Raw genomic sequence first — 25,432 nt, 5'->3', positions numbered from 1 at the left:
TGACGCAGGCGCTAGGCGGGTATTGATGTGCCCAAAATTGGTAGCCATAGTGTCCGTGGTGCCGCCGCTACTGCTGCTCAGAATTCCAATATCCCACTTGATTCTGTCTTATAGCAAGGCCGTCACAGCCGGGGCGGCTGGGGCGGCTGAGGCCGCCCCACTTTTTTGGCGTTTTTTTTTTTTTTTTTTTGGAGTACATTTATATAATACAACAAAGCACAATGCATGATCGCAGCTTAGCGCAAACGTGACAAATCCTTGTCCCCGATCGTGGTTTGTTGCAGAAAAAAGTCTTTCATTGCAGTTACACTGAAATGGCACCAAATGCCTGGAAATGCTTGCAATTGGCTTCAATTTTTGAATTTTTTCCCGCGGGGGGTAATGTTTGTCCCCGATCGTAGCGTCTTCTTTGTTTGTTGCAGAATCAAAAAGACTTTCATTGTAGTTACCGTACACTGAAATGGCACCAAATACCTGGAAATGCTTGCAATTTTGTTCAATTTTTGAAATTTTCACGGGGAGGACCCCCGGACCCCCCCCCCCCCCTTCCATGGCCGCCCCACCTCCAAAGTCGGTGCGACGGGCCTGTATAGGCGATTCAGACTACGGCCAACTGTGACCACGTTTCTACGACTCAGACGTATTTGATCAGGGTGTGTGCATAAAATTCTGAAACATGACTGCATCACCATGGAAATTCAAGTTCACACGTGATTTTGGCTGTATTCTGAATCGCCTATTACGACCTGGCGGCTACTCTAATTTCAGAAATTTTATATGCTCACTATTTTTTCGGTCTGAGGGCAAAAGGCCAGACTAGGTAAACAGATTATTTTGGGTCCAGAAGAGCAAGTCCCTATTGGATTGCGTCTGTTAGCATTTCTTCAGTGTAGTGAGATTTTAGGTATGAAACAGACGCACCGAAAGTACCGAAAATAAAATTACACCGACTATTTGTGAAATTAGAGTGGTCTTCTACCAGTTCGTTTTCTCGGCATTATTGTAGGCCACAGCAACAATTTCCTTCGGTTCATGACTTGTACTCAACACAAAACCACGATTCAAAGTCCTTTGTGCTGCTGAAGCTCAAGCGGTCATCTTATCTTGGTACCCATTGCGGATGGGCTGCGCTGGTATGAGTCATGGGGAAACCCCATGCGTACGCGAGCCCTACTCAAAACATTTCAAAATTCTCAAGTTCAGAAGTATGCAACTGCGTTTCGGTCTTCGCCGTTCGGGTATTTCGTCTCGCGCTGCCACAAGTGACACACCACTGGAAAGGTCTTTTTCTTACTGTTCTTACTCGAACATGCCTCCGGATAGCACACGACTCGTTGTTTTAGAAGACTGTATTATAATGTTTTACTCTGACTCTGTTGGAAATCATCTTGCAGTCCAAAGGAAAGCTCTGCCTCTCTCGAAGCAGAAGCGGAGATTCAAAAAACATTCAAATCAAAAGATCGCGCGAAAGCAGTGTACGCGACTACGCGCATCAGACGTGAATACAAAATGAGAAGTGAAAGCAGTGTACGCGACTACGCGCATCAGACGTTAAATAATATTCGCGGGATCCGCGTCGGCATCGCTTGAATGTTCAGAAACACACAAACTAGCCTTCGCATCCGCAGGCCACCACTATGCCTATTAACCTTAGTGGCGAATGCAGACCTCACAAGTGAGTCAGGGGAGAGGAGGTTAGTCTCTCAACCAATCGGGCGTGTAACGGCCCATAACCCTGTAAACTGCATCCTTGTTATTCTCACTCCGAGCTGTGAGTACCCAGTTGACCGTGGGTGTCGGCGCAGTTCAGCACGCGTAAAAAGTCTTTTTACACGATCAGACGTTAGCTGACGTGAATACAACATGAGGATCTAGGAACGAATGCGTAGGAGTATGATAATGCACAACAGTACAACAAGCAGTGCTGATAGACACATGAAACGGAGTGGCTCTGCATCATTATCAGTGGGCTGGATATACACTGTACACTTACCTTTCCAACAAGTTATCGTTTGTGAAAATCAAAGAAGGGACAACGGAGATACGAAGATTTTTTACAGTGATCTATGCTCAATGCGTACATCGTGCACATTTGGACGAGTATAGGGGTATCAAGGTGTGCAGTGTGTGCGCATGCGCGTGCACATGTGTGTGTGTGTGTGTGTTTGTGTGTGTATGTGTGTGTACGATAGAAATCTAAAGGAAACCTTGCCAAATATTTCCAGAAATTAGAAAATGACAGCAAGGTCGTGTACGACAGCAAGGCCAGACATCACTGTGATGAGGGGCATATGTTGTACCATGCGTTATGTTGCTGGATCATGTATGCATTACAGCCGTGCAAACCATGGCACCGTGTCCAAGGCCCAAGGTGTGTGTACGTGTTTGTGTGTGCATGTATTTGTGTTTGTATATGTGTGCGTGCTCGTGTACGGTTATTTTGTTTGTTTTGCTGTGAACAGAGCCTCATATGCCAATATTGATGACGACAAAAAACATTAAATTCATTACTTTGAGCATCCAAGTGGCCATCGGTAAATATAACCTGAAGGAAGTTTGCTATTCTCATGAGTTATCCGGGATTTCGGGAACTGCACCTTCAACAACGGCATCTCCCAGTCCTCCTTCGCCTTGTGTCATGTCAAGTACAGGCACAGGAGGGAATACTGTCCAAAATATGACTCATCACACAGTAACGATTAAATATGGATACGATAGTTCTTCAGCAGCAGGGACACTGGAGGATGATGCAACATATTCATTCAAGGATATTTATGTGAAGAATACAGGGACTGGAACATCTGACCGTTTAGCAGGTCCTATTACTGGAGCAACAAATCCTGCAGGTGAGTTGCTGAACATGTAGCTGCTGTAGAGGAGTGCATTAACTACTACTTTATTATGTAAATTGTACATTAACACGTAGGGGCCTTCTGGCATTATGGATACTTTTCACGACACGAAAAGGTTTACTTGGCACTCTCCTAAACCCACCTGCCCTATCCCTTGCAGAAAGATACGTTGATTTGGCAGCTAGAGTGGATTGATGTTTGAGGTATCACTTTTCCCTTAGTGTTAAGGATCAACAACAGAAGAACATTCCGGAAAGCAAAGGCGGGCAAAGAACACTGCTCAACCAGAAGTCACGCAAATTCAGAGACTGCGCAAGGGGACTAGTGTACGCGCAATACTTATGACGTCATGCGATGACACATACACTACAACCTCCCCCTTCAAAACACAAGGAGGAGACTAAACAGAGGAAAGGACAGCGTGCGAAGTGCGAGCATCATGGGAAGGTGGCTGACTAGGAACATGACAACAGAGCGGTACTCTAGCATAGTTCAGCTGTTCAGCCCTGTAGCGCTGTGGCTTCAGGAGTCGTTGCAGGATCACGAACACGTAGCTGGTCCACATGTCTATGCACAATGACACCGTTGGCCAGCTTAACTTCGAAAGACTTGGTGCCTTTCCGCTGCAATACGGTTCCATCTGACCACTTCTGAGGCTGGTTGAACGCCAGCACATAGACGGTGCTGCCTACATCCAACCCTTTAGCTGATGGTAGGGAGAGGTGGTGGTATTCGTGGCTTGTGGCTGTATCAGGTCCAGCCTGGTTTGGATCTCCCGTTGAAGGAACAATGGCGATGACGTTTTCCAGTTGCAGCGCGAGGAGTCGATCGATACGGTTCTCGGAATGTCTGCAGTGCATCTGGCCAGAAGAGCAGACCCTGCTTCTCTCACAACAAGGCAGCCTTGATTTTTTGGACACAGCGTTCTGCAGCTTCGTTGGTTGCAGGGAAGTATGGTGCACTGCGCAGGTGGATGATACTTATCAAAGCCATGCAATTGCTCCACTCCACGCGTTTTCTGTCACGATTGCATCAGAAGAACCATTCGCCGCAAACAGCTTCCTGAACTTTGCGGTAGTTGTCTTGCTGGTGGTGGAGGACTTAACCCTTTCAGTGCCACACCAGATGCACGTGGTTGTAAGGGCAATTTTCATGAAAGTCTGATTTTTTTTTCAAACTAGTCGTATCAACTCAAACCGACTTGTGTCATGGAAAGGGACATGTTTTGAGAGATTCCACAAATTTTGAAGGCACTACAGCAGATAAAAGGTGTGTTTCTGAGCAAAACTAAAACACCACTTTTTAGCTAATTGCGCTAAAATTTGTTACGTATATTGCATCTCATCGCATATTGTATATAGCGGTCTTATAGTGTCCATACCATAATATAAACAGTGCCCTATTGACAGTCAAGTCATCCTGATGATACCAGACAAAGATAGAGGTACACAGTGATAAAACAGACACAGCATATACAAGCATGTGGACACAATTTAGAACGTCGTGCACATAACGCATTTCGGCATCACAACTCCGGCAGTCAGCATAACAGCAGAGTAACCTAACGGTGTTGTATGATTATTTTATTGTTGTACATGTGGCTACGCGTGTGTCTCTTTGTTGTACATGCGGTTGCACGTGTAGCTCTTTGTCGTACATGTGGCTGCTTTGTGTCTCTTTGTTGTACATGCTGCTGAGTCGTGGTACATGCTGCTGCGCTGTTTTTGACTCCTGCGTACATGCGGCTGCACCGTCTTCTGTCGCCGTTGGTACACACTTGCTCATCGTGTCCCCGTTGTACACCTTCACTATAGTATATTCTGTTGTCTCGTCTTGTCTCAGTGTCAGTCGTCAGTCGTTCATTGTCAGTGTTGGTTCTTCTTTATGAGTTCCCCAGTCGCCTACTGAAATGAAGTGGAAGAAAAGCTCTCTAACAATTTGTGCTACTTCCTCCGTATACAAAAACTTCGTGACTTTTTTTCAACGGTGTTCTTGAGCAAGAACCTGCTCAACGAACCGCGCCAAAGGCTGTCATCGACAACGCACATTCATGTTGAGGTAGGTTTGGTTGATCTCGAACAGATTCTCCACGGAAGCCATGCGTGTGAGGACGTTGCCGACAGGAACTCACGAATCCAATAACAAAAAACTAACACTTTACTTGCTCGAAACTGACACTGTGACGAAGTGGAGCTCGCGCCTGGAGCACGGAGTCACCTGGTCACGACTCACGCGGCACTCGCTGCCCTGAAACTGGCCAGGCTCGTACTTGCAGTGCGCGCGCGCGGCCCCATACGCAGCGTGAGAGCATAAATCGGTTCCGCTCGCACGGAAAGATGAAACATTTCAGTCGTCGTGCACCCAGCGCAGACTCCGGATCGGAATGTCGACGACCTGGCTTTCTTCGCCTCTCTCCACTCCAGTCAGACGTCTCCGTTGTGGCCTAGGAGGGGAATCGCAGGGACATCGTCGAAGCCGTTGTAGAATGCTGGGAGGATTCTCCTGCCGAGAAAATGCGAAGCGTGTGGATGTGCTTGAGCGACTCGTTTCACGGCATAATGGAGGTCGCGGGTTGGAAAGACTGAATATAGTCGACACCGATTCGTACACAGCTCTGGAAATGAAGAGTACGCTAGCCAAAGTCCCGCGTCGGATCATCACTGCAGCTGAAAAGAATCTGAACGAAATGCGAGCGAAGCAGCGACTTTTGGCGATGCGGAGTCAGCGTCGTCAGGTGACAATGACAGGAGCGACGAAGACTCTGAATAAACTCAATCTCATTCGTCTGAGTTGCTTTTTTCTTTGTATATAGCTTGAAAACAGGGTAGACAATGCCACGAGTGTTATTCCAAGTCAAACGGAACAATTCCAGAGCTATGCGCAGCCTTCAAAAAAAAGTCACGAAGTTTTTATATACGGAGGAAGTAGTCCTTTGTTGTGTGGTGTGGCGAGGAGCGTAGAGGCAGTTCGTTCACGGTTCTCAAACCCGTGACGACATTATCCTAACTAAAAAGCAAGCAAATTGAAATAAATACAGGTTGTCAACTCAGGTTTTCATCGATGTGTGTAATCCTCAAGTTTGTGATCTTGCTCACTGAAATATACGGTTGCAAGAAAGACGTTCATGTCATAAGGCGGCATCAGTTGTGAAATTGTGAAAGCAGGTCACAGCAGAGAGCGCCTAATGGTAATTAGCCTTTGAGTGGAAGTGCTCAAAGCAAGGCACAACGCAAAGACCAGGATGTGATGGGCATGTCTTACACGGGTAGTGTGATTCTTTTCTCTTTGCCGGTGCACACACTACGCATTCCTTGGTTGGTGCAGATTTTCTCTCCGTTGCAGGAATGAGCTCCAGCCAATGGCGACCGATGAGCCGGTCAGGTCCGTTCTGCTGCTCCGCTTGATCATCTCTGCCCTGTCTTGCCATAGCATTTGCCACAGCCAAGACAAATTGATAGTGCTTAAGACGCCTTCCTGGCTGCTGCTTGTATAGAATATATGCATTGAGCACAGCTTCCTCGATCATATGGAATGCAAGTTTCATGTACCATTTGTAACTCTTGCGCAGCCCTGAGTAGACATTCACCATCATGTCGTTCTTGTCCCCACTCCTGATATGAGAATTGTAGTCACTGTTGACGGTGGTGAGGCGGCGCACTACTTGGTCATCGCTGTTACTGTCTCCCAGCCGAGGTCACACACACACACACTAGTTCCAGCAATACAGTTATGGTAACAAGGGATTCACAGGTAACACGAGAATACAGGTAAAACAAAGTGGAAGTCGGATAAGCTTGAGCCAAATGCTCTCGCTCTCCTCAAAGTCCTCCAGAAGCTTCGCCCCAAATCAACATCCACGGGCACCTCGACTCAGATCAGTCATTGCATGCATTTCCAGCATTGGCATGGCAGTACACCAGACCAGAGTAATAATAGTATAACACCAAATGTCTTCGACAAAATAAGAAACAACTAATCTGGGAAACACACAGCGCTCACATCTCTCCCCCTCTTTAGAGAGCTCACAGGTCCATAACAGTTCTGGGCTTGTGAGTACGTGCCGACTTCCGTATCGTACTGGATGCAGACAATGGGGGTGTAGGCCGGGAGTCTTGGAACTGGCAGGCCTGCAAATGGTCTGGTCTGTAGTGTGGTCAGCCGATGTGTCGGGCGTAGGGGTAGCTGCTGAATCAGGCGATGGTTCAAGGTTGCTCGGTGCTGGTCGTACGGTGTCCAGATGGCGGCGTCGCATGGATCCATCATCACCTTCTAACACCACATCATGCGGCATTGCAGACACCACAGTGGCTTGTCATGTGCCTCCGGATGCTTCCTTGACATACACATGATCACCTCCGTCTACTGTCCGTTCCTGGCATCGATGTCGCAGGTCATACCGTGTCTTTGCAGCTTCCTTCATTGTGGCATCTTGTGCCCGGATCTCGTCACCCATCTCACTGTCACTCTCGGCATCCGGTGTCGATGGTTGGATGTTGCGTAACGGCGTGTTATATCCTCCACGAAGAAGCACATCCCCAGGAGTTCGACCAGTAGCATCGCACACGGTCGAGCGAATCACCTGCAGTGCCGATTGAAGCGCTGCCTGAATGGAAGACTGTCCAGACTTTCGCATGAGGCGTTTCACTGTCTGGTGTAGCCGCTCCACTGGATTCTGTCTTGGCTGATAGGGCACCATTCGCTCATGACTGCACTGCCACTCTTTACACTTGGCCGCAAACGCTGCTGAAAGGAACTGCGGTCCGTTGTCGGAGATGACATTGGTTGGGGTGCCGAACAAGCTGAAGACTTGCTCACAAGCCTGAGTTTCCGCTGCAGCATTCTCGGCACGTAACAGAACCACGGTTGGGTAGCGGGAATATACATCCTGGAAGCTGAGAAAGGGCTTTGATTGGTAGTAGAATATGTCGACCAACACAGTGTGCCATGGTCAAGATGGCAGCCTCCGCGGCTGTAGTGGCACGCGCCTGACTTTAGACTCAATCACACGTGGACTGCAGTTAGTCAACACCTGTTTGACTTCTTTGGTGAACCCTGGCCACCACACGGCTTCTCTCAGACGTTGGAGAGTTTTGTCGACTCTGGGATGGCCTGAATGTGCTAGCTCAATGACTCGTTGCGTGGCTGCTGTTGGTATGACAACTCTCTCCCCGCAGAGAATGAGAAACCCATCCGGCCCGCGAAATTGCCACACACTCAACTCACGGCGGATGGCTTCGTAGGGTCCCAGGAATGGCTGTCTTGGCCAGTGAGGGCTGCGCAAAGCATCTCGCACTGCACACAGTGTTGGGTCAACTGCTGTCTGTTCGGCAATACGTCGACAGTCGTCCGTGGGCATACCAATACCGGTTGTCACATGATGAACAACTAGAAATTTGATGTCCGCATCCTCAACATGCGCACGAGACAAGAAATCAGCCAAGCCATTCTATTTGAGGGACGATAGTGCACATCAAATGACAAATCCTGAACCTTTAGCAGAAGACGCTGCACCGGAAGACTAGCGCTGCTCAGGTTGTACTCTGGTTTGAAAACATTTAGGAGTGGCGTGTGGTCTGTGACCACAGTGAACTCGATGCCAGTGACAAAGGAATGAAGACGCTGCACTCCCCAGATGCTAGCTAATGCTTATCGCTCGACGGTGGCATAGTGAGATTCTGGATCGCTGAGCTTTCGACTGACATAATACACTAGCTTCCAACAGGCAACTTCAGTGGGGCTTGCACTGACTTGCTGCATAAGAACAGCACCGAGACCGTACCCTGAGGCATCTACATCGGTACGAGTGGGCCGAGACAGGTCAAACAGGGTGAGGACTGGCTCTGTTTGCAAATGGCTGCGAATGGCTGCGGCTGCTTCGGCACACTCGCTAGACCAGTGCCATTCATTGCAAAGGAGATGAGTGAGTGGTGCCATAATCTCCGACAGGTTGGGCACAGGCTTCTGAGGAAATGTCGCGAGGCCCATGAACGAGCACAACTCCGAGACATTGGTAGGATCCTGTGTATCCTGAAATGCGGCTACCTTAGCACGGCTTGGGCGAACACCTGCGGCAGAGACTTCATGACCCAGAAACGTGAGCTCGGTGACATTCCATGCGTACTTCTTTTCATTGAGAGTGACACAATACCTGGTCAATGCTTCTCTGACCATCTTGAGATGAAGGTCATGCTCTTCTTGGGTTGGAGCAAAGACCAAGATATCGTCCAGGTAAATGACGATGCCGTTGATGCCAGCCAGAATCTGTTCCATTTTCCTTTGGAATAGCTCAGGGCCACTGGAGACACCAAACGGAAGCCGGCAGAAACGAAAGTAACCGAGTGGTGACGCTACCACAAACGCATGACGACACTCCGTTGTGATTTCCAGCTGGGAATATCCTGACTTGAGGTCCAGCTTCGAGAAATACTCTGCATTTGCAAGTTGTGCTAACAGGTCGTCTGTAGTTGGTAGCTGTACTCCTGGTCGCTTGATGGCTTGGTTTACACAGCGCAAATCCACACACCAACGCATCGACTTATCTGGCTTTGGTACTGCCACCAAAGGAGAGACATAAACGCCCGGCAGGATTTCTTCGACCATCTCCACCACTCCTTGGCTCAGCCATGACTCAAGTTGGTCCCGGAGACTAGGCATTAGGGCCGGTGCCAATCGGCGTGCTGACTGTTGCCGTGGATGGTGATCATCGGCCATCTGTATCGAGATGGGTCCACGCATAGCCGGAAGTGAGGACGTCTCCTCCGTTGTGGCAGCATTCACAGCGGCTTCTTGCAGAGATAAGAGACCCAGTTCAATGGAGGCACTCTCGCTCAACAGTGACGGCATGCGGACTGCTGAGTCCTCCACAACAAACATAGTCTCCGTAGTTTTTTTCGAGCCATAGTGCAATGTGCACTCAAAAACACCGACGGCCTTCAGGTTCTGTGCTCCTAGTGGTAGTGATTGAAACGGAGCCGGCTGCAGAGAATAGCCCGGTGGGACCTTGGATCTCGGTAAGACAGATACACAACTGCGACTGTCCACACACATCGGAACTAGATGCATAACGTCCAGATATACCTGGCGCAACGGTATGCGAAATCCAGTCTTCCCAGTGGAAACGCTTCGGCCCAGCTGTCCTTCACCAATAGAGCTTCCTGTCGTCGAGCGTCTGGTTCCGATCGGGTAACTGCGGCACTGGGTCCAGTGGACCTGGTTTCTCTTTGTTGCTCCTCCTCAGGACTTATCATGTTTGAAGAGCGGTAGATTGTTTGAAAATGTCCAGCCTTCCGTCTTCCAGCCTTCCACACTGTTTGCACCGTTGGTCCGCTGCTGGGCAGTACCGCCGTCCCGGTTCGTGCTGTCGTCCACAGTAACTACATTGAGCTGCGGCAGGTTGCATCCATAATGTGTTTGCAATGTGCACTCCAAAACACCGACGGACTTCAGGTTCTGTGCTCCTAGTGGTAGTAATTGAAACGGAGCAGGCTGCAGAGAATAGCCCGGTGGGACCTTGGATCTCGGTAAGACAGATACACAACTGCGACTGTCCACGCGCATCGGAACTAGATGCATAACGTCCAGATATACCTGGCGCAACGGTATGCGAAATCCAGTCTTCCCAGTGGAAACGCTTCGGCCCAGCTGTCCTTGACCAATTGAGCCTCCTGTCGTCGAGCGTCAGGTTCCGATCGGGTAACTGCGGCACTGGGTCCAGTGGACCTGGCTGCTCTTTGTAGCTCCTCCTCAGGACTTATCATGTTTGAAGAGCGGCAGACTGTTTGAAAATGTCCAGGCCTTCCACACTGTTTGCACCGTTGGTCCACTGCTGGGCAGTACCGCCGTCCCGGTTCGTGCTGTCGTCCACAGTAACTACATTGAACTGCGGCAGGTTGCATCCATAATGTGTTTGTGCAAAACATACATCACAGGGCCTGGCCTTGCCTGGTCTGACGGTTTCTCTGACAGAATCACTGCCTGAGCTCGTACACTAGCTTTGTCCAGGGAGTCATCTCCCATCTCCAGCACACGTTGTCGCGCTGAGGTGGATTGGAGGCCACGCGCAAACAAATAAACAGCAACAGTTTCCACACCGTCTTCCAGCTTTGCTGACATAGTAATGTTACAGGTATGCATCTCCTTCTGAAGTCTGTGCGGGGTGCTTGTATGGACTCGCCAGGATTCTGAGCAATCGTAAATAGAGCTGCAAGTCGTGCGGAGTCACTCCGCGCCGCGCCGAGGTACTCTGCAAATAATTTCTAGAAATCATCGTAGGGATTATCGCCTGTTGGCACTGATGGATACTTCTGCCACAGATTGTACGCTGCGGTCTGATCCAAATTTCCTGCGGCAGCCAAGCATTGTTTTTCTTATCCGTCACTTCGTTCAGCATGAACCCTATCTCTTATTGACTCAGCCATGTCCGGAAATGTTCAATTCCGTGCTCATGGTCAAGGTCGAGCTTCACATGGACCTTCACCTTTTCCGCCATTTCTCTTTCAGTTCTACGACGTTCCGCGCTTCCAAAATCGTTCTACATATCCTGTTCACTGCGCCAATTATGTTACTGTCTCCCAGCCGAGGTCACACACACACACACTAGTTCCAGCAATACAGTTATGGTAACAAGGGATTCACAGGTAACACGAGAATACAGGTAAAACAAAGTGGAAGTCGGATAAGCTTGAGCCAAATGCTCTCGCTCTCCTCAAAGTCCTCCAGAAGCTTCGCCCCAAATCAACATCCACGGGCACCTCGACTCAGATCAGTCATTGCATGCATTTCCAGCATTGGCATGGCAGTACACCAGACCAGAGTAATAATAGTATAACACCAAATGTCTTCGACAAAATAAGAAACAACTAATCTGGGAAACACACAGCGCTCACATCTCTCCCCCTCTTTAGAGAGCTCACAGGTCCATAACAGTTCTGGGCTTGTGAGTACGTGCCGACTTCCGTATCGTACTGGATGCAGACAATGGGGGTGTAGGCCGGGAGTCTTGGAACTGGCAGGCCTGCAAATGGTCTGGTCTGTAGTGTGGTCAGCCGATGTGTCGGGCGTAGGGGTAGCTGCTGAATCAGGCGATGGTTCAAGGTTGCTCGGTGCTGGTCGTACGGTGTCCAGATGGCGGCGTCGCATGGATCCATCATCACCTTCTAACACCACATCATGCGGCATTGCAGACACCACAGTGGCTTGTCATGTGCCTCCGGATGCTTCCTTGACATACACATGATCACCTCCGTCTACTGTCCGTTCCTGGCATCGATGTCGCAGGTCATACCGTGTCTTTGCAGCTTCCTTCATTGTGGCATCTTGTGCCCGGATCTCGTCACCCATCTCACTGTCACTCTCGGCATCCGGTGTCGATGGTTGGATGTTGCGTAACGGCGTGTTATATCCTCCACGAAGAAGCACATCCCCAGGAGTTCGACCAGTAGCATCGCACACGGTCGAGCGAATCACCTGCAGTGCCGATTGAAGCGCTGCCTGAATGGAAGACTGTCCAGACTTTCGCATGAGGCGTTTCACTGTCTGGTGTAGCCGCTCCACTGGATTCTGTCTTGGCTGATAGGGCACCATTCGCTCATGACTGCACTGCCACTCTTTACACTTGGCCGCAAACGCTGCTGAAAGGAACTGCGGTCCGTTGTCGGAGATGACATTGGTTGGGGTGCCGAACAAGCTGAAGACTTGCTCACAAGCCTGAGTTTCCGCTGCAGCATTCTCGGCACGTAACAGAACCACGGTTGGGTAGCGGGAATATACATCCTGGAAGCTGAGAAAGGGCTTTGATTGGTAGTAGAATATGTCGACCAACACAGTGTGCCATGGTCAAGATGGCAGCCTCCGCGGCTGTAGTGGCACGCGCCTGACTTTAGACTCAATCACACGTGGACTGCAGTTAGTCAACACCTGTTTGACTTCTTTGGTGAACCCTGGCCACCACACGGCTTCTCTCAGACGTTGGAGAGTTTTGTCGACTCTGGGATGGCCTGAATGTGCTAGCTCAATGACTCGTTGCGTGGCTGCTGTTGGTATGACAACTCTCTCCCCGCAGAGAATGAGAAACCCATCCGGCCCGCGAAATTGCCACACACTCAACTCACGGCGGATGGCTTCGTAGGGTCCCAGGAATGGCTGTCTTGGCCAGTGAGGGCTGCGCAAAGCATCTCGCACTGCACACAGTGTTGGGTCAACTGCTGTCTGTTCGGCAATACGTCGACAGTCGTCCGTGGGCATACCAATACCGGTTGTCACATGATGAACAACTAGAAATTTGATGTCCGCATCCTCAACATGCGCACGAGACAAGAAATCAGCCAAGCCATTCTATTTGAGGGACGATAGTGCACATCAAATGACAAATCCTGAACCTTTAGCAGAAGACGCTGCACCGGAAGACTAGCGCTGCTCAGGTTGTACTCTGGTTTGAAAACATTTAGGAGTGGCGTGTGGTCTGTGACCACAGTGAACTCGATGCCAGTGACAAAGGAATGAAGACGCTGCACTCCCCAGATGCTAGCTAATGCTTATCGCTCGACGGTGGCATAGTGAGATTCTGGATCGCTGAGCTTTCGACTGACATAATACACTAGCTTCCAACAGGCAACTTCAGTGGGGCTTGCACTGACTTGCTGCATAAGAACAGCACCGAGACCGTACCCTGAGGCATCTACATCGGTACGAGTGGGCCGAGACAGGTCAAACAGGGTGAGGACTGGCTCTGTTTGCAAATGGCTGCGAATGGCTGCGGCTGCTTCGGCACACTCGCTAGACCAGTGCCATTCATTGCAAAGGAGATGAGTGAGTGGTGCCATAATCTCCGACAGGTTGGGCACAGGCTTCTGAGGAAATGTCGCGAGGCCCATGAACGAGCACAACTCCGAGACATTGGTAGGATCCTGTGTATCCTGAAATGCGGCTACCTTAGCACGGCTTGGGCGAACACCTGCGGCAGAGACTTCATGACCCAGAAACGTGAGCTCGGTGACATTCCATGCGTACTTCTTTTCATTGAGAGTGACACAATACCTGGTCAATGCTTCTCTGACCATCTTGAGATGAAGGTCATGCTCTTCTTGGGTTGGAGCAAAGACCAAGATATCGTCCAGGTAAATGACGATGCCGTTGATGCCAGCCAGAATCTGTTCCATTTTCCTTTGGAATAGCTCAGGGCCACTGGAGACACCAAACGGAAGCCGGCAGAAACGAAAGTAACCGAGTGGTGACGCTACCACAAACGCATGACGACACTCCGTTGTGATTTCCAGCTGGGAATATCCTGACTTGAGGTCCAGCTTCGAGAAATACTCTGCATTTGCAAGTTGTGCTAACAGGTCGTCTGTAGTTGGTAGCTGTACTCCTGGTCGCTTGATGGCTTGGTTTACACAGCGCAAATCCACACACCAACGCATCGACTTATCTGGCTTTGGTACTGCCACCAAAGGAGAGACATAAACGCCCGGCAGGATTTCTTCGACCATCTCCACCACTCCTTGGCTCAGCCATGACTCAAGTTGGTCCCGGAGACTAGGCATTAGGGCCGGTGCCAATCGGCGTGCTGACTGTTGCCGTGGATGGTGATCATCGGCCATCTGTATCGAGATGGGTCCACGCATAGCCGGAAGTGAGGACGTCTCCTCCGTTGTGGCAGCATTCACAGCGGCTTCTTGCAGAGATAAGAGACCCAGTTCAATGGAGGCACTCTCGCTCAACAGTGACGGCATGCGGACTGCTGAGTCCTCCACAACAAACATAGTCTCCGTAGTTTTTTTCGAGCCATAGTGCAATGTGCACTCAAAAACACCGACGGCCTTCAGGTTCTGTGCTCCTAGTGGTAGTGATTGAAACGGAGCCGGCTGCAGAGAATAGCCCGGTGGGACCTTGGATCTCGGTAAGACAGATACACAACTGCGACTGTCCACACACATCGGAACTAGATGCATAACGTCCAGATATACCTGGCGCAACGGTATGCGAAATCCAGTCTTCCCAGTGGAAACGCTTCGGCCCAGCTGTCCTTCACCAATAGAGCTTCCTGTCGTCGAGCGTCTGGTTCCGATCGGGTAACTGCGGCACTGGGTCCAGTGGACCTGGTTTCTCTTTGTTGCTCCTCCTCAGGACTTATCATGTTTGAAGAGCGGTAGATTGTTTGAAAATGTCCAGCCTTCCGTCTTCCAGCCTTCCACACTGTTTGCACCGTTGGTCCGCTGCTGGGCAGTACCGCCGTCCCGGTTCGTGCTGTCGTCCACAGTAACTACATTGAGCTGCGGCAGGTTGCATCCATAATGTGTTTGCAATGTGCACTCCAAAACACCGACGGACTTCAGGTTCTGTGCTCCTAGTGGTAGTAATTGAAACGGAGCAGGCTGCAGAGAATAGCCCGGTGGGACCTTGGATCTCGGTAAGACAGATACACAACTGCGACTGTCCACGCGCATCGGAACTAGATGCATAACGTCCAGATATACCTGGCGCAACGGTATGCGAAATCCAGTCTTCCCAGTGGAAACGCTTCGGCCCAGCTGTCCTTGACCAATTGAGCCTCCTGTCGTCGAGCGTCAGGTTCCGATCGGGTAACTGCGGCACTGGGTCCAGTGGACCTGGCTGCTCTTTGTAGCTCCTCCTCAGGACTTATCATGTTTGAAGAGCGGCAGACTGTTTGAAAATGTCCAGGCCTTCCACACTGTTTGCACCGTTGGTCCACTGCTGGGCAGTACCGCCGTCCCGGTTCGTGCTGTCGTCCACAGTAACTACATTGAACTGCGGCAGGTTGCATCCATAATGTGTTTGTGCAAAACATACATCACAGGGCCTGGCCTTGCCTGGTCTGACGGTTTCTCTGACAGAATCACTGCCTGAGCTCGTACACTAGCTTTGTCCAGGGAGTCATCTCCCATCTCCAGCACACGTTGTCGCGCTGAGGTGGATTGGAGGCCACGCGCAAACAAATAAACAGCAACAGTTTCCACACCGTCTTCCAGCTTTGCTGACATAGTAATGTTACAGGTATGCATCTCCTTCTGAAGTCTGTGCGGGGTGCTTGTATGGACTCGCCAGGATTCTGAGCAATCGTAAATAGAGCTGCAAGTCGTGCGGAGTCACTCCGCGCCGCGCCGAGGTACTCTGCAAATAATTTCTAGAAATCATCGTAGGGATTATCGCCTGTTGGCACTGATGGATACTTCTGCCACAGATTGTACGCTGCGGTCTGATCCAAATTTCCTGCGGCAGCCAAGCATTGTTTTTCTTATCCGTCACTTCGTTCAGCATGAACCCTATCTCTTATTGACTCAGCCATGTCCGGAAATGTTCAATTCCGTGCTCATGGTCAAGGTCGAGCTTCACATGGACCTTCACCTTTTCCGCCATTTCTCTTTCAGTTCTACGACGTTCCGCGCTTCCAAAATCGTTCTACATATCCTGTTCACTGCGCCAATTATGTTACTGTCTCCCAGCCGAGGTCACACACACACACACTAGTTCCAGCAATACAGTTATGGTAACAAGGGATTCACAGGTAACACGAGAATACAGGTAAAACAAAGTGGAAGTCGGATAAGCTTGAGCCAAATGCTCTCGCTCTCCTCAAAGTCCTCCAGAAGCTTCGCCCCAAATCAACATCCACGGGCACCTCGACTCAGATCAGTCATTGCATGCATTTCCAGCATTGGCATGGCAGTACACCAGACCAGAGTAATAATAGTATAACACCAAATGTCTTCGACAAAATAAGAAACAACTAATCTGGGAAACACACAGCGCTCACATCTCTCCCCCTCTTTAGAGAGCTCACAGGTCCATAACAGTTCTGGGCTTGTGAGTACGTGCCGACTTCCGTATCGTACTGGATGCAGACAATGGGGGTGTAGGCCGGGAGTCTTGGAACTGGCAGGCCTGCAAATGGTCTGGTCTGTAGTGTGGTCAGCCGATGTGTCGGGCGTAGGGGTAGCTGCTGAATCAGGCGATGGTTCAAGGTTGCTCGGTGCTGGTCGTACGGTGTCCAGATGGCGGCGTCGCATGGATCCATCATCACCTTCTAACACCACATCATGCGGCATTGCAGACACCACAGTGGCTTGTCATGTGCCTCCGGATGCTTCCTTGACATACACATGATCACCTCCGTCTACTGTCCGTTCCTGGCATCGATGTCGCAGGTCATACCGTGTCTTTGCAGCTTCCTTCATTGTGGCATCTTGTGCCCGGATCTCGTCACCCATCTCACTGTCACTCTCGGCATCCGGTGTCGATGGTTGGATGTTGCGTAACGGCGTGTTATATCCTCCACGAAGAAGCACATCCCCAGGAGTTCGACCAGTAGCATCGCACACGGTCGAGCGAATCACCTGCAGTGCCGATTGAAGCGCTGCCTGAATGGAAGACTGTCCAGACTTTCGCATGAGGCGTTTCACTGTCTGGTGTAGCCGCTCCACTGGATTCTGTCTTGGCTGATAGGGCACCATTCGCTCATGACTGCACTGCCACTCTTTACACTTGGCCGCAAACGCTGCTGAAAGGAACTGCGGTCCGTTGTCGGAGATGACATTGGTTGGGGTGCCGAACAAGCTGAAGACTTGCTCACAAGCCTGAGTTTCCGCTGCAGCATTCTCGGCACGTAACAGAACCACGGTTGGGTAGCGGGAATATACATCCTGGAAGCTGAGAAAGGGCTTTGATTGGTAGTAGAATATGTCGACCAACACAGTGTGCCATGGTCAAGATGGCAGCCTCCGCGGCTGTAGTGGCACGCGCCTGACTTTAGACTCAATCACACGTGGACTGCAGTTAGTCAACACCTGTTTGACTTCTTTGGTGAACCCTGGCCACCACACGGCTTCTCTCAGACGTTGGAGAGTTTTGTCGACTCTGGGATGGCCTGAATGTGCTAGCTCAATGACTCGTTGCGTGGCTGCTGTTGGTATGACAACTCTCTCCCCGCAGAGAATGAGAAACCCATCCGGCCCGCGAAATTGCCACACACTCAACTCACGGCGGATGGCTTCGTAGGGTCCCAGGAATGGCTGTCTTGGCCAGTGAGGGCTGCGCAAAGCATCTCGCACTGCACACAGTGTTGGGTCAACTGCTGTCTGTTCGGCAATACGTCGACAGTCGTCCGTGGGCATACCAATACCGGTTGTCACATGATGAACAACTAGAAATTTGATGTCCGCATCCTCAACATGCGCACGAGACAAGAAATCAGCCAAGCCATTCTATTTGAGGGACGATAGTGCACATCAAATGACAAATCCTGAACCTTTAGCAGAAGACGCTGCACCGGAAGACTAGCGCTGCTCAGGTTGTACTCTGGTTTGAAAACATTTAGGAGTGGCGTGTGGTCTGTGACCACAGTGAACTCGATGCCAGTGACAAAGGAATGAAGACGCTGCACTCCCCAGATGCTAGCTAATGCTTATCGCTCGACGGTGGCATAGTGAGATTCTGGATCGCTGAGCTTTCGACTGACATAATACACTAGCTTCCAACAGGCAACTTCAGTGGGGCTTGCACTGACTTGCTGCATAAGAACAGCACCGAGACCGTACCCTGAGGCATCTACATCGGTACGAGTGGGCCGAGACAGGTCAAACAGGGTGAGGACTGGCTCTGTTTGCAAATGGCTGCGAATGGCTGCGGCTGCTTCGGCACACTCGCTAGACCAGTGCCATTCATTGCAAAGGAGATGAGTGAGTGGTGCCATAATCTCCGACAGGTTGGGCACAGGCTTCTGAGGAAATGTCGCGAGGCCCATGAACGAGCACAACTCCGAGACATTGGTAGGATCCTGTGTATCCTGAAATGCGGCTACCTTAGCACGGCTTGGGCGAACACCTGCGGCAGAGACTTCATGACCCAGAAACGTGAGCTCGGTGACATTCCATGCGTACTTCTTTTCATTGAGAGTGACACAATACCTGGTCAATGCTTCTCTGACCATCTTGAGATGAAGGTCATGCTCTTCTTGGGTTGGAGCAAAGACCAAGATATCGTCCAGGTAAATGACGATGCCGTTGATGCCAGCCAGAATCTGTTCCATTTTCCTTTGGAATAGCTCAGGGCCACTGGAGACACCAAACGGAAGCCGGCAGAAACGAAAGTAACCGAGTGGTGACGCTACCACAAACGCATGACGACACTCCGTTGTGATTTCCAGCTGGGAATATCCTGACTTGAGGTCCAGCTTCGAGAAATACTCTGCATTTGCAAGTTGTGCTAACAGGTCGTCTGTAGTTGGTAGCTGTACTCCTGGTCGCTTGATGGCTTGGTTTACACAGCGCAAATCCACACACCAACGCATCGACTTATCTGGCTTTGGTACTGCCACCAAAGGAGAGACATAAACGCCCGGCAGGATTTCTTCGACCATCTCCACCACTCCTTGGCTCAGCCATGACTCAAGTTGGTCCCGGAGACTAGGCATTAGGGCCGGTGCCAATCGGCGTGCTGACTGTTGCCGTGGATGGTGATCATCGGCCATCTGTATCGAGATGGGTCCACGCATAGCCGGAAGTGAGGACGTCTCCTCCGTTGTGGCAGCATTCACAGCGGCTTCTTGCAGAGATAAGAGACCCAGTTCAATGGAGGCACTCTCGCTCAACAGTGACGGCATGCGGACTGCTGAGTCCTCCACAACAAACATAGTCTCCGTAGTTTTTTTCGAGCCATAGTGCAATGTGCACTCAAAAACACCGACGGCCTTCAGGTTCTGTGCTCCTAGTGGTAGTGATTGAAACGGAGCCGGCTGCAGAGAATAGCCCGGTGGGACCTTGGATCTCGGTAAGACAGATACACAACTGCGACTGTCCACACACATCGGAACTAGATGCATAACGTCCAGATATACCTGGCGCAACGGTATGCGAAATCCAGTCTTCCCAGTGGAAACGCTTCGGCCCAGCTGTCCTTCACCAATAGAGCTTCCTGTCGTCGAGCGTCTGGTTCCGATCGGGTAACTGCGGCACTGGGTCCAGTGGACCTGGTTTCTCTTTGTTGCTCCTCCTCAGGACTTATCATGTTTGAAGAGCGGTAGATTGTTTGAAAATGTCCAGCCTTCCGTCTTCCAGCCTTCCACACTGTTTGCACCGTTGGTCCGCTGCTGGGCAGTACCGCCGTCCCGGTTCGTGCTGTCGTCCACAGTAACTACATTGAGCTGCGGCAGGTTGCATCCATAATGTGTTTGCAATGTGCACTCCAAAACACCGACGGACTTCAGGTTCTGTGCTCCTAGTGGTAGTAATTGAAACGGAGCAGGCTGCAGAGAATAGCCCGGTGGGACCTTGGATCTCGGTAAGACAGATACACAACTGCGACTGTCCACGCGCATCGGAACTAGATGCATAACGTCCAGATATACCTGGCGCAACGGTATGCGAAATCCAGTCTTCCCAGTGGAAACGCTTCGGCCCAGCTGTCCTTGACCAATTGAGCCTCCTGTCGTCGAGCGTCAGGTTCCGATCGGGTAACTGCGGCACTGGGTCCAGTGGACCTGGTTGCTCTTTGTAGCTCCTCCTCAGGACTTATCATGTTTGAAGAGCGGCAGACTGTTTGAAAATGTCCAGGCCTTCCACACTGTTTGCACTGTTGGTCCACTGCTGGGCAGTACCGCCGTCCCGGTTCGTGCTGTCGTCCACAGTAACTACATTGAACTGCGGCAGGTTGCATCCATAATGTGTTTGTGCAAAACATACATCACAGGGCCTGGCCTTGCCTGGTCTGACGGTTTCTCTGACAGAATCACTGCCTGAGCTCGTACACTAGCTTTGTCCAGGGAGTCATCTCCCATCTCCAGCACACGTTGTCGCGCTGAGGTGGATTGGAGGCCACGCGCAAACAAATAAACAGCAACAGTTTCCACACCGTCTTCCAGCTTTGCTGACATAGTAATGTTACAGGTATGCATCTCCTTCTGAAGTCTGTGCGGGGTGCTTGTATGGACTCGCCAGGATTCTGAGCAATCGTAAATAGAGCTGCAAGTCGTGCGGAGTCACTCCGCGCCGCGCCGAGGTACTCTGCAAATAATTTCTAGAAATCATCGTAGGGATTATCGCCTGTTGGCACTGATGGATACTTCTGCCACAGATTGTACGCTGCAGTCTGATCCAAATTTCCTGCGGCAGCCAAGCATTGTTTTTCTTATCCGTCACTTCGTTCAGCATGAACCCTATCTCTTATTGACTCAGCCATGTCCGGAAATGTTCAATTCCGTGCTCATGGTCAAGGTCGAGCTTCACATGGACCTTCACCTTTTCCGCCATTTCTCTTTCAGTTCTACGACGTTCCGCGCTTCCAAAATCGTTCTACATATCCTGTTCACTGCGCCAATTATGTTACTGTCTCCCAGCCGAGGTCACACACACACACACTAGTTCCAGCAATACAGTTATGGTAACAAGGGATTCACAGGTAACACGAGAATACAGGTAAAACAAATGGAAGTCGGATAACCTCGGTGGAAGTCGGATAAGCTTAAGCCAAACGCTATCACTCTCCTCAAAGTCCTCCAGAAGCTTCGCCTCAAATCAACATCCACGGGCACCTCGACTCAGATCAGTCCATGCATGCATTTCCAGCATTGGCATGGCAGTACACCAAAACAGAGTAATAATTTGGTCCGATATCTGAGACTTTCGACCTTCGGGGCTACGCGTTCTTTTTTGAGAAAACACTAAAAACAAATTTGGTTGCAAAAAATCGATTCCGTCAAAGCAAAGTGCAGAGACGACAATGGCGGAAGAAAATTGAAGGCGATTCTTGTGTCAGTTGGTTATTGGGCTCGCGGCACACAGCAGCCGCGATCCCATGGACGGTGATGCATCGTTCTTTGTGGATATCCTGTCAAGCGGCGACAGCGCTTCTAGTTCTGAGAGCGCATTTCAGGCGAATCTATCACAAGTGACACGTGGTACTTACCTGTCGGGGGTGACGATGATGAGGACTTGGCCTGGATGAGTATGATCAAGGCCAACCCCAGTCTGCCTCAGCGGTAGCTGCTACAGCTCCAGGCAAGGACAACCAGGTGGATTCCTGAGGGTACGCCGCTTTCAAGGTCGCTGGTAGCCCTTGCGCGGGTGGCAGAACTGTTTCCTGAGTGTCACGCCAGACCTGCTAAAACAGCACAAAATGATGCGAGTTTTCTTTGCGACGATGATCCTAAAATGTATTGGGTGGCAAGCTCGATACTCGAGCTAATAATGGCGAATCAGACCATCACGGAGCACATGAGGCTGGGCAATCTCGAGTAACATTCTGTTACTTTTGAGTTGGTGGTGTGAAACGCTTGTCAGGCTGTTACTGATGTTTTGGAAATGGTCAGTCTCCACGAAGTGCAACAAGGCGAATCTGGACGCATTTGATCTGTTTGACTCCTTCACAATAAGTATGTGAATGCTGTTATATGTACCATGGTGTTCCGTCAAAATCTGTTGCAGACTATCCTGTCAAGCAAGTCCATCACCAGGAGAACAGATAAATCCCCTCTCCTTCTAATGCTGCTATTGCTGCTGTTGCAGCTGCACAACCTAAATAAAGTCTCGGAATGCTGGAAATGAAGTACCTGAACCGTCAAAACACTTTACTGTATTAGTTGGCTATTGATATCACATGGAAACAATTTTTGTTGGCTCCAAACACGCTGATCTTTCAAAATTGTAAAAAAAGAACAATTCATTAACGTGACTCCTGACTCTAAAATGCGTTTTTACATGGTCAATATTGGTCTGATGGCCGTGAAACGAAGTCACAATACTCTACAAAGGCTAGACATAAATTTCCAATATAAAAATCAATTTCACCAAAACAGCCCCGAAGCTCGATTTTCTCAGATATTGCGGGGCCATATTATAACCCCAAATGACTTCGACAAAATAAGAAACAACTAATTTGGGAAACACACATCGCTTACAATCGCGGTTGCGCTTCCTAGTCGCAGTCTTGACAGCATTGTGCATTGTTGACACGAGATAAATAACTTTCTTGTCGTGTAGCTTGACGAGAAGTGTGTTGCCTTTCCTCCGGTAAGCATACATTCCCTTGGCTTAATTCAGATCCCTGAGGTCAGCTGGTATTCCGACACGATTTGCGCGCATCGTGTCGCAAATGCAGGTTCCAAGCTGGTAGCGCATGTGCTCTGCTAATTTCAATGAATTGTAGAAATTATCCATGTAGAGATGGTAGCCTTTATTGGTGAGACTAGAGAGCAGGTGAACAGGCACAGCACAAGACTGCCCGATTACGTCTGTCATAGGTAGTGGCACAGTCAGCTTCCCATCATAGATGGATGCATTCCAGTAATAACCTGATGTGCAGCACAGGCCAAACATTTTGATGCCAAAACGGGACCGCTTGTTCGGTATAATATATTGTTTGATACCCAATCGCCCTTTGAACAAAATCAGTTCTTCATCAACACATATCTGGCGTTTCGGTATGTACACGTGCTTGAAGCGGCCCACAAGTAAATCGAAAAATGGCTTTACCTTTACCTTTCTCAGACGGCCATCCTGGTTATCGGCTTCATGGTTCATGAGTGCAGGCATTGCATAATGAGTTGGAAACGGTTTCGCGTCATGAGGGCCGGAAATCCAGGTGTGCCGATCGTAGCGTCAGAGCTCCAATACAGGTTCATTTGGGGCTTGTACACTAGACCACTCAGTAGGTACAGAACAATTAATACCTTCATCTCTGACACTGTCACTGGCACCCAAGAACTCAGCCTAGAAAATGGCCCGGCGGTGAAACGGGCAATGCACTGCGCCGCATACCGGTTCGTTTCGGTGACGAGCAGTTGCCAGAATCCCATTACAAAGTAAAGGTTCAAAACCCAGTATGGTGTGGCATCTTCTGGTGGCTGTACTGGGATTCCAGGCCGTGCAGAGAATTCAGGAATAGTCGGTTTGTCATTCCTTTTCGTCCAAGCTGCATCGTCACGGGCTGCGGGACAATTGTCTGGTCCATGTACACAGGTTTGTGCATCAACAAATATTTCTTCATGACCAGCGGTCGTGTCTGCGTCCTGCGCTGGCGTAGCTTGTGTTGCTGCGCCCTGCTGAAGCTCGGCATTAACATCTCTGATATCCTCAGGGCGGTCCAAGGCGACCTCGGCAGCGGGTGCGACATCGACCACGGCGGACTCGTCCGCAGAATTTGTTCCGTCACGATCGCGAACGGCTATGTCCGCATCCGAGTCATCACCTTCACTATCGCAGCTCCAGTCATCACTGTCCGAGTCCATGATGGACTGGAGCACCTCCTCAGCCGACATGCGACGACTCGCCATGTCAGACTGACAGCTAGAAAGACCTGAAGTATGTTCCGTCAATCAAATTGTTTCTGAATCGAAATATGTTTTTCGCACGCGCTCTGAATGTATGCTCCCGCGCCCATACTTACTCAAACATGGTGAGTGAGGTCTTATTCAGTAGGGGAAAATCCCTAGTTTCCCCTCGAAGAGCCACAATCGGCCAAGCTAGATCGTAGCGCATGGCCGGTGAGATATAGAAGTGCGCACTAAGAGGACGAGCTAACTCGTCCTTGGCCAATCGCGTGGGGGTCTGAAGGACGAGTTATCTCGTCCTTGGCACTGAAAGGGTAGAGAGAGCATGTCTGAGAATACTTAAGGATGTGTGCAAGTGGATCTTTTCGATTTCGCTCAAAATTTGCTGGTAGGTTCCCTTTGGGGTGTGGATTGATTGTGCAAAGCCCTTGAAAAGGTTTCTGAAGGGAACCTTGAAACTTGCATACCCTCAAAAATGGCCGAATGATCCCATTATTTATGGGTCTAGAAACGAGCCACACCGCAGTGTATACGAACAAGCCAAGAACAAAACTCCATCAAGCCAACATTACCTCGCCTTAGAAGAGTTCTTGGGACAGCACTGCTTAGCCATGCCAGGATCCCAGAAGACGAAGTCCATAACCCCCGACGCCACAAATCATCGTCTTGAAAATAGCCAATTTAGAAGCGCTGGCAAAACAGCCAGCTACGTACTCAATTGGCAAGAACTATACACCGGCAGATAGTAGAACACCTCTTCTAGCGCTGAGGACATGTCCCCCATCTTCCCTTTGGGGTTTCCTTGAAATACACTTTTTTGAATTTTTTCACTCGACCATGCTGAAATATGGCCAAAGTCATACCTGCACAGGAAAGCTCGCCCCTCCGCAACGTCTCCTCAGCAATTCCTACTCCAACACTACTCCCAACGCCGCAGAACAAAGTGTATTGTTGACTCTGACAAGGAAAAGCAGCGGTGATCACTTGTCACTCCAAACGACAAGCTTCTCCTTGTGCCACCAATTATTATTTGTGCGACTGTTGATGCAAAAGTGACTGAAATCCTGAGTGCAGTTTTTGAATTTTATTGCAAGATGCACGATGAGATCGCTTGCTCTGTGACGTAGGATGACGCTTCCTGGTTCGCGACAGGCGGCCATCGATAGTGATTGTGCCTGGAACGCTACTCGGAAAAAACAGTGATGGCTGAGGTAAGATGAGCTGCATTTCCTGCTTGATCTGCAGAGAACCCCACAAACTGTCCTAGGAGTGCTGCAATGGCAGCAAGTCGTTGAAATATCCC

At 50.1% G+C, this 25,432-nt stretch overlaps 1 protein-coding gene across 1 annotated transcript in view; it reads left to right on the top strand.

Moving 5' to 3' along the window:
* Nucleotides 1-2,465: 2,465 nt before the first annotated feature.
* LOC135828877 (uncharacterized) overlaps nt 2,466-25,432 on the top strand; it is a 197,871-nt gene continuing 174,904 nt past the window's right edge. Inside the window, exon 1 of the mRNA XM_065341309.1 lies at nt 2,466-2,846. Within this exon, the coding sequence (XP_065197381.1) occupies nt 2,471-2,846 (376 nt within the window). The 5' untranslated portion in view covers nt 2,466-2,470. The remainder of the gene's footprint in view (nt 2,847-25,432) is intronic.

This window comes from Sycon ciliatum, chromosome 12 (assembly GCF_964019385.1).
Source record: "Sycon ciliatum chromosome 12, ocSycCili1.1, whole genome shotgun sequence".
In the NCBI taxonomy this organism is placed as follows: domain Eukaryota; kingdom Metazoa; phylum Porifera; class Calcarea; order Leucosolenida; family Sycettidae; genus Sycon; species Sycon ciliatum.
This window is presented reverse-complemented; position numbering and strand designations above follow the sequence as displayed.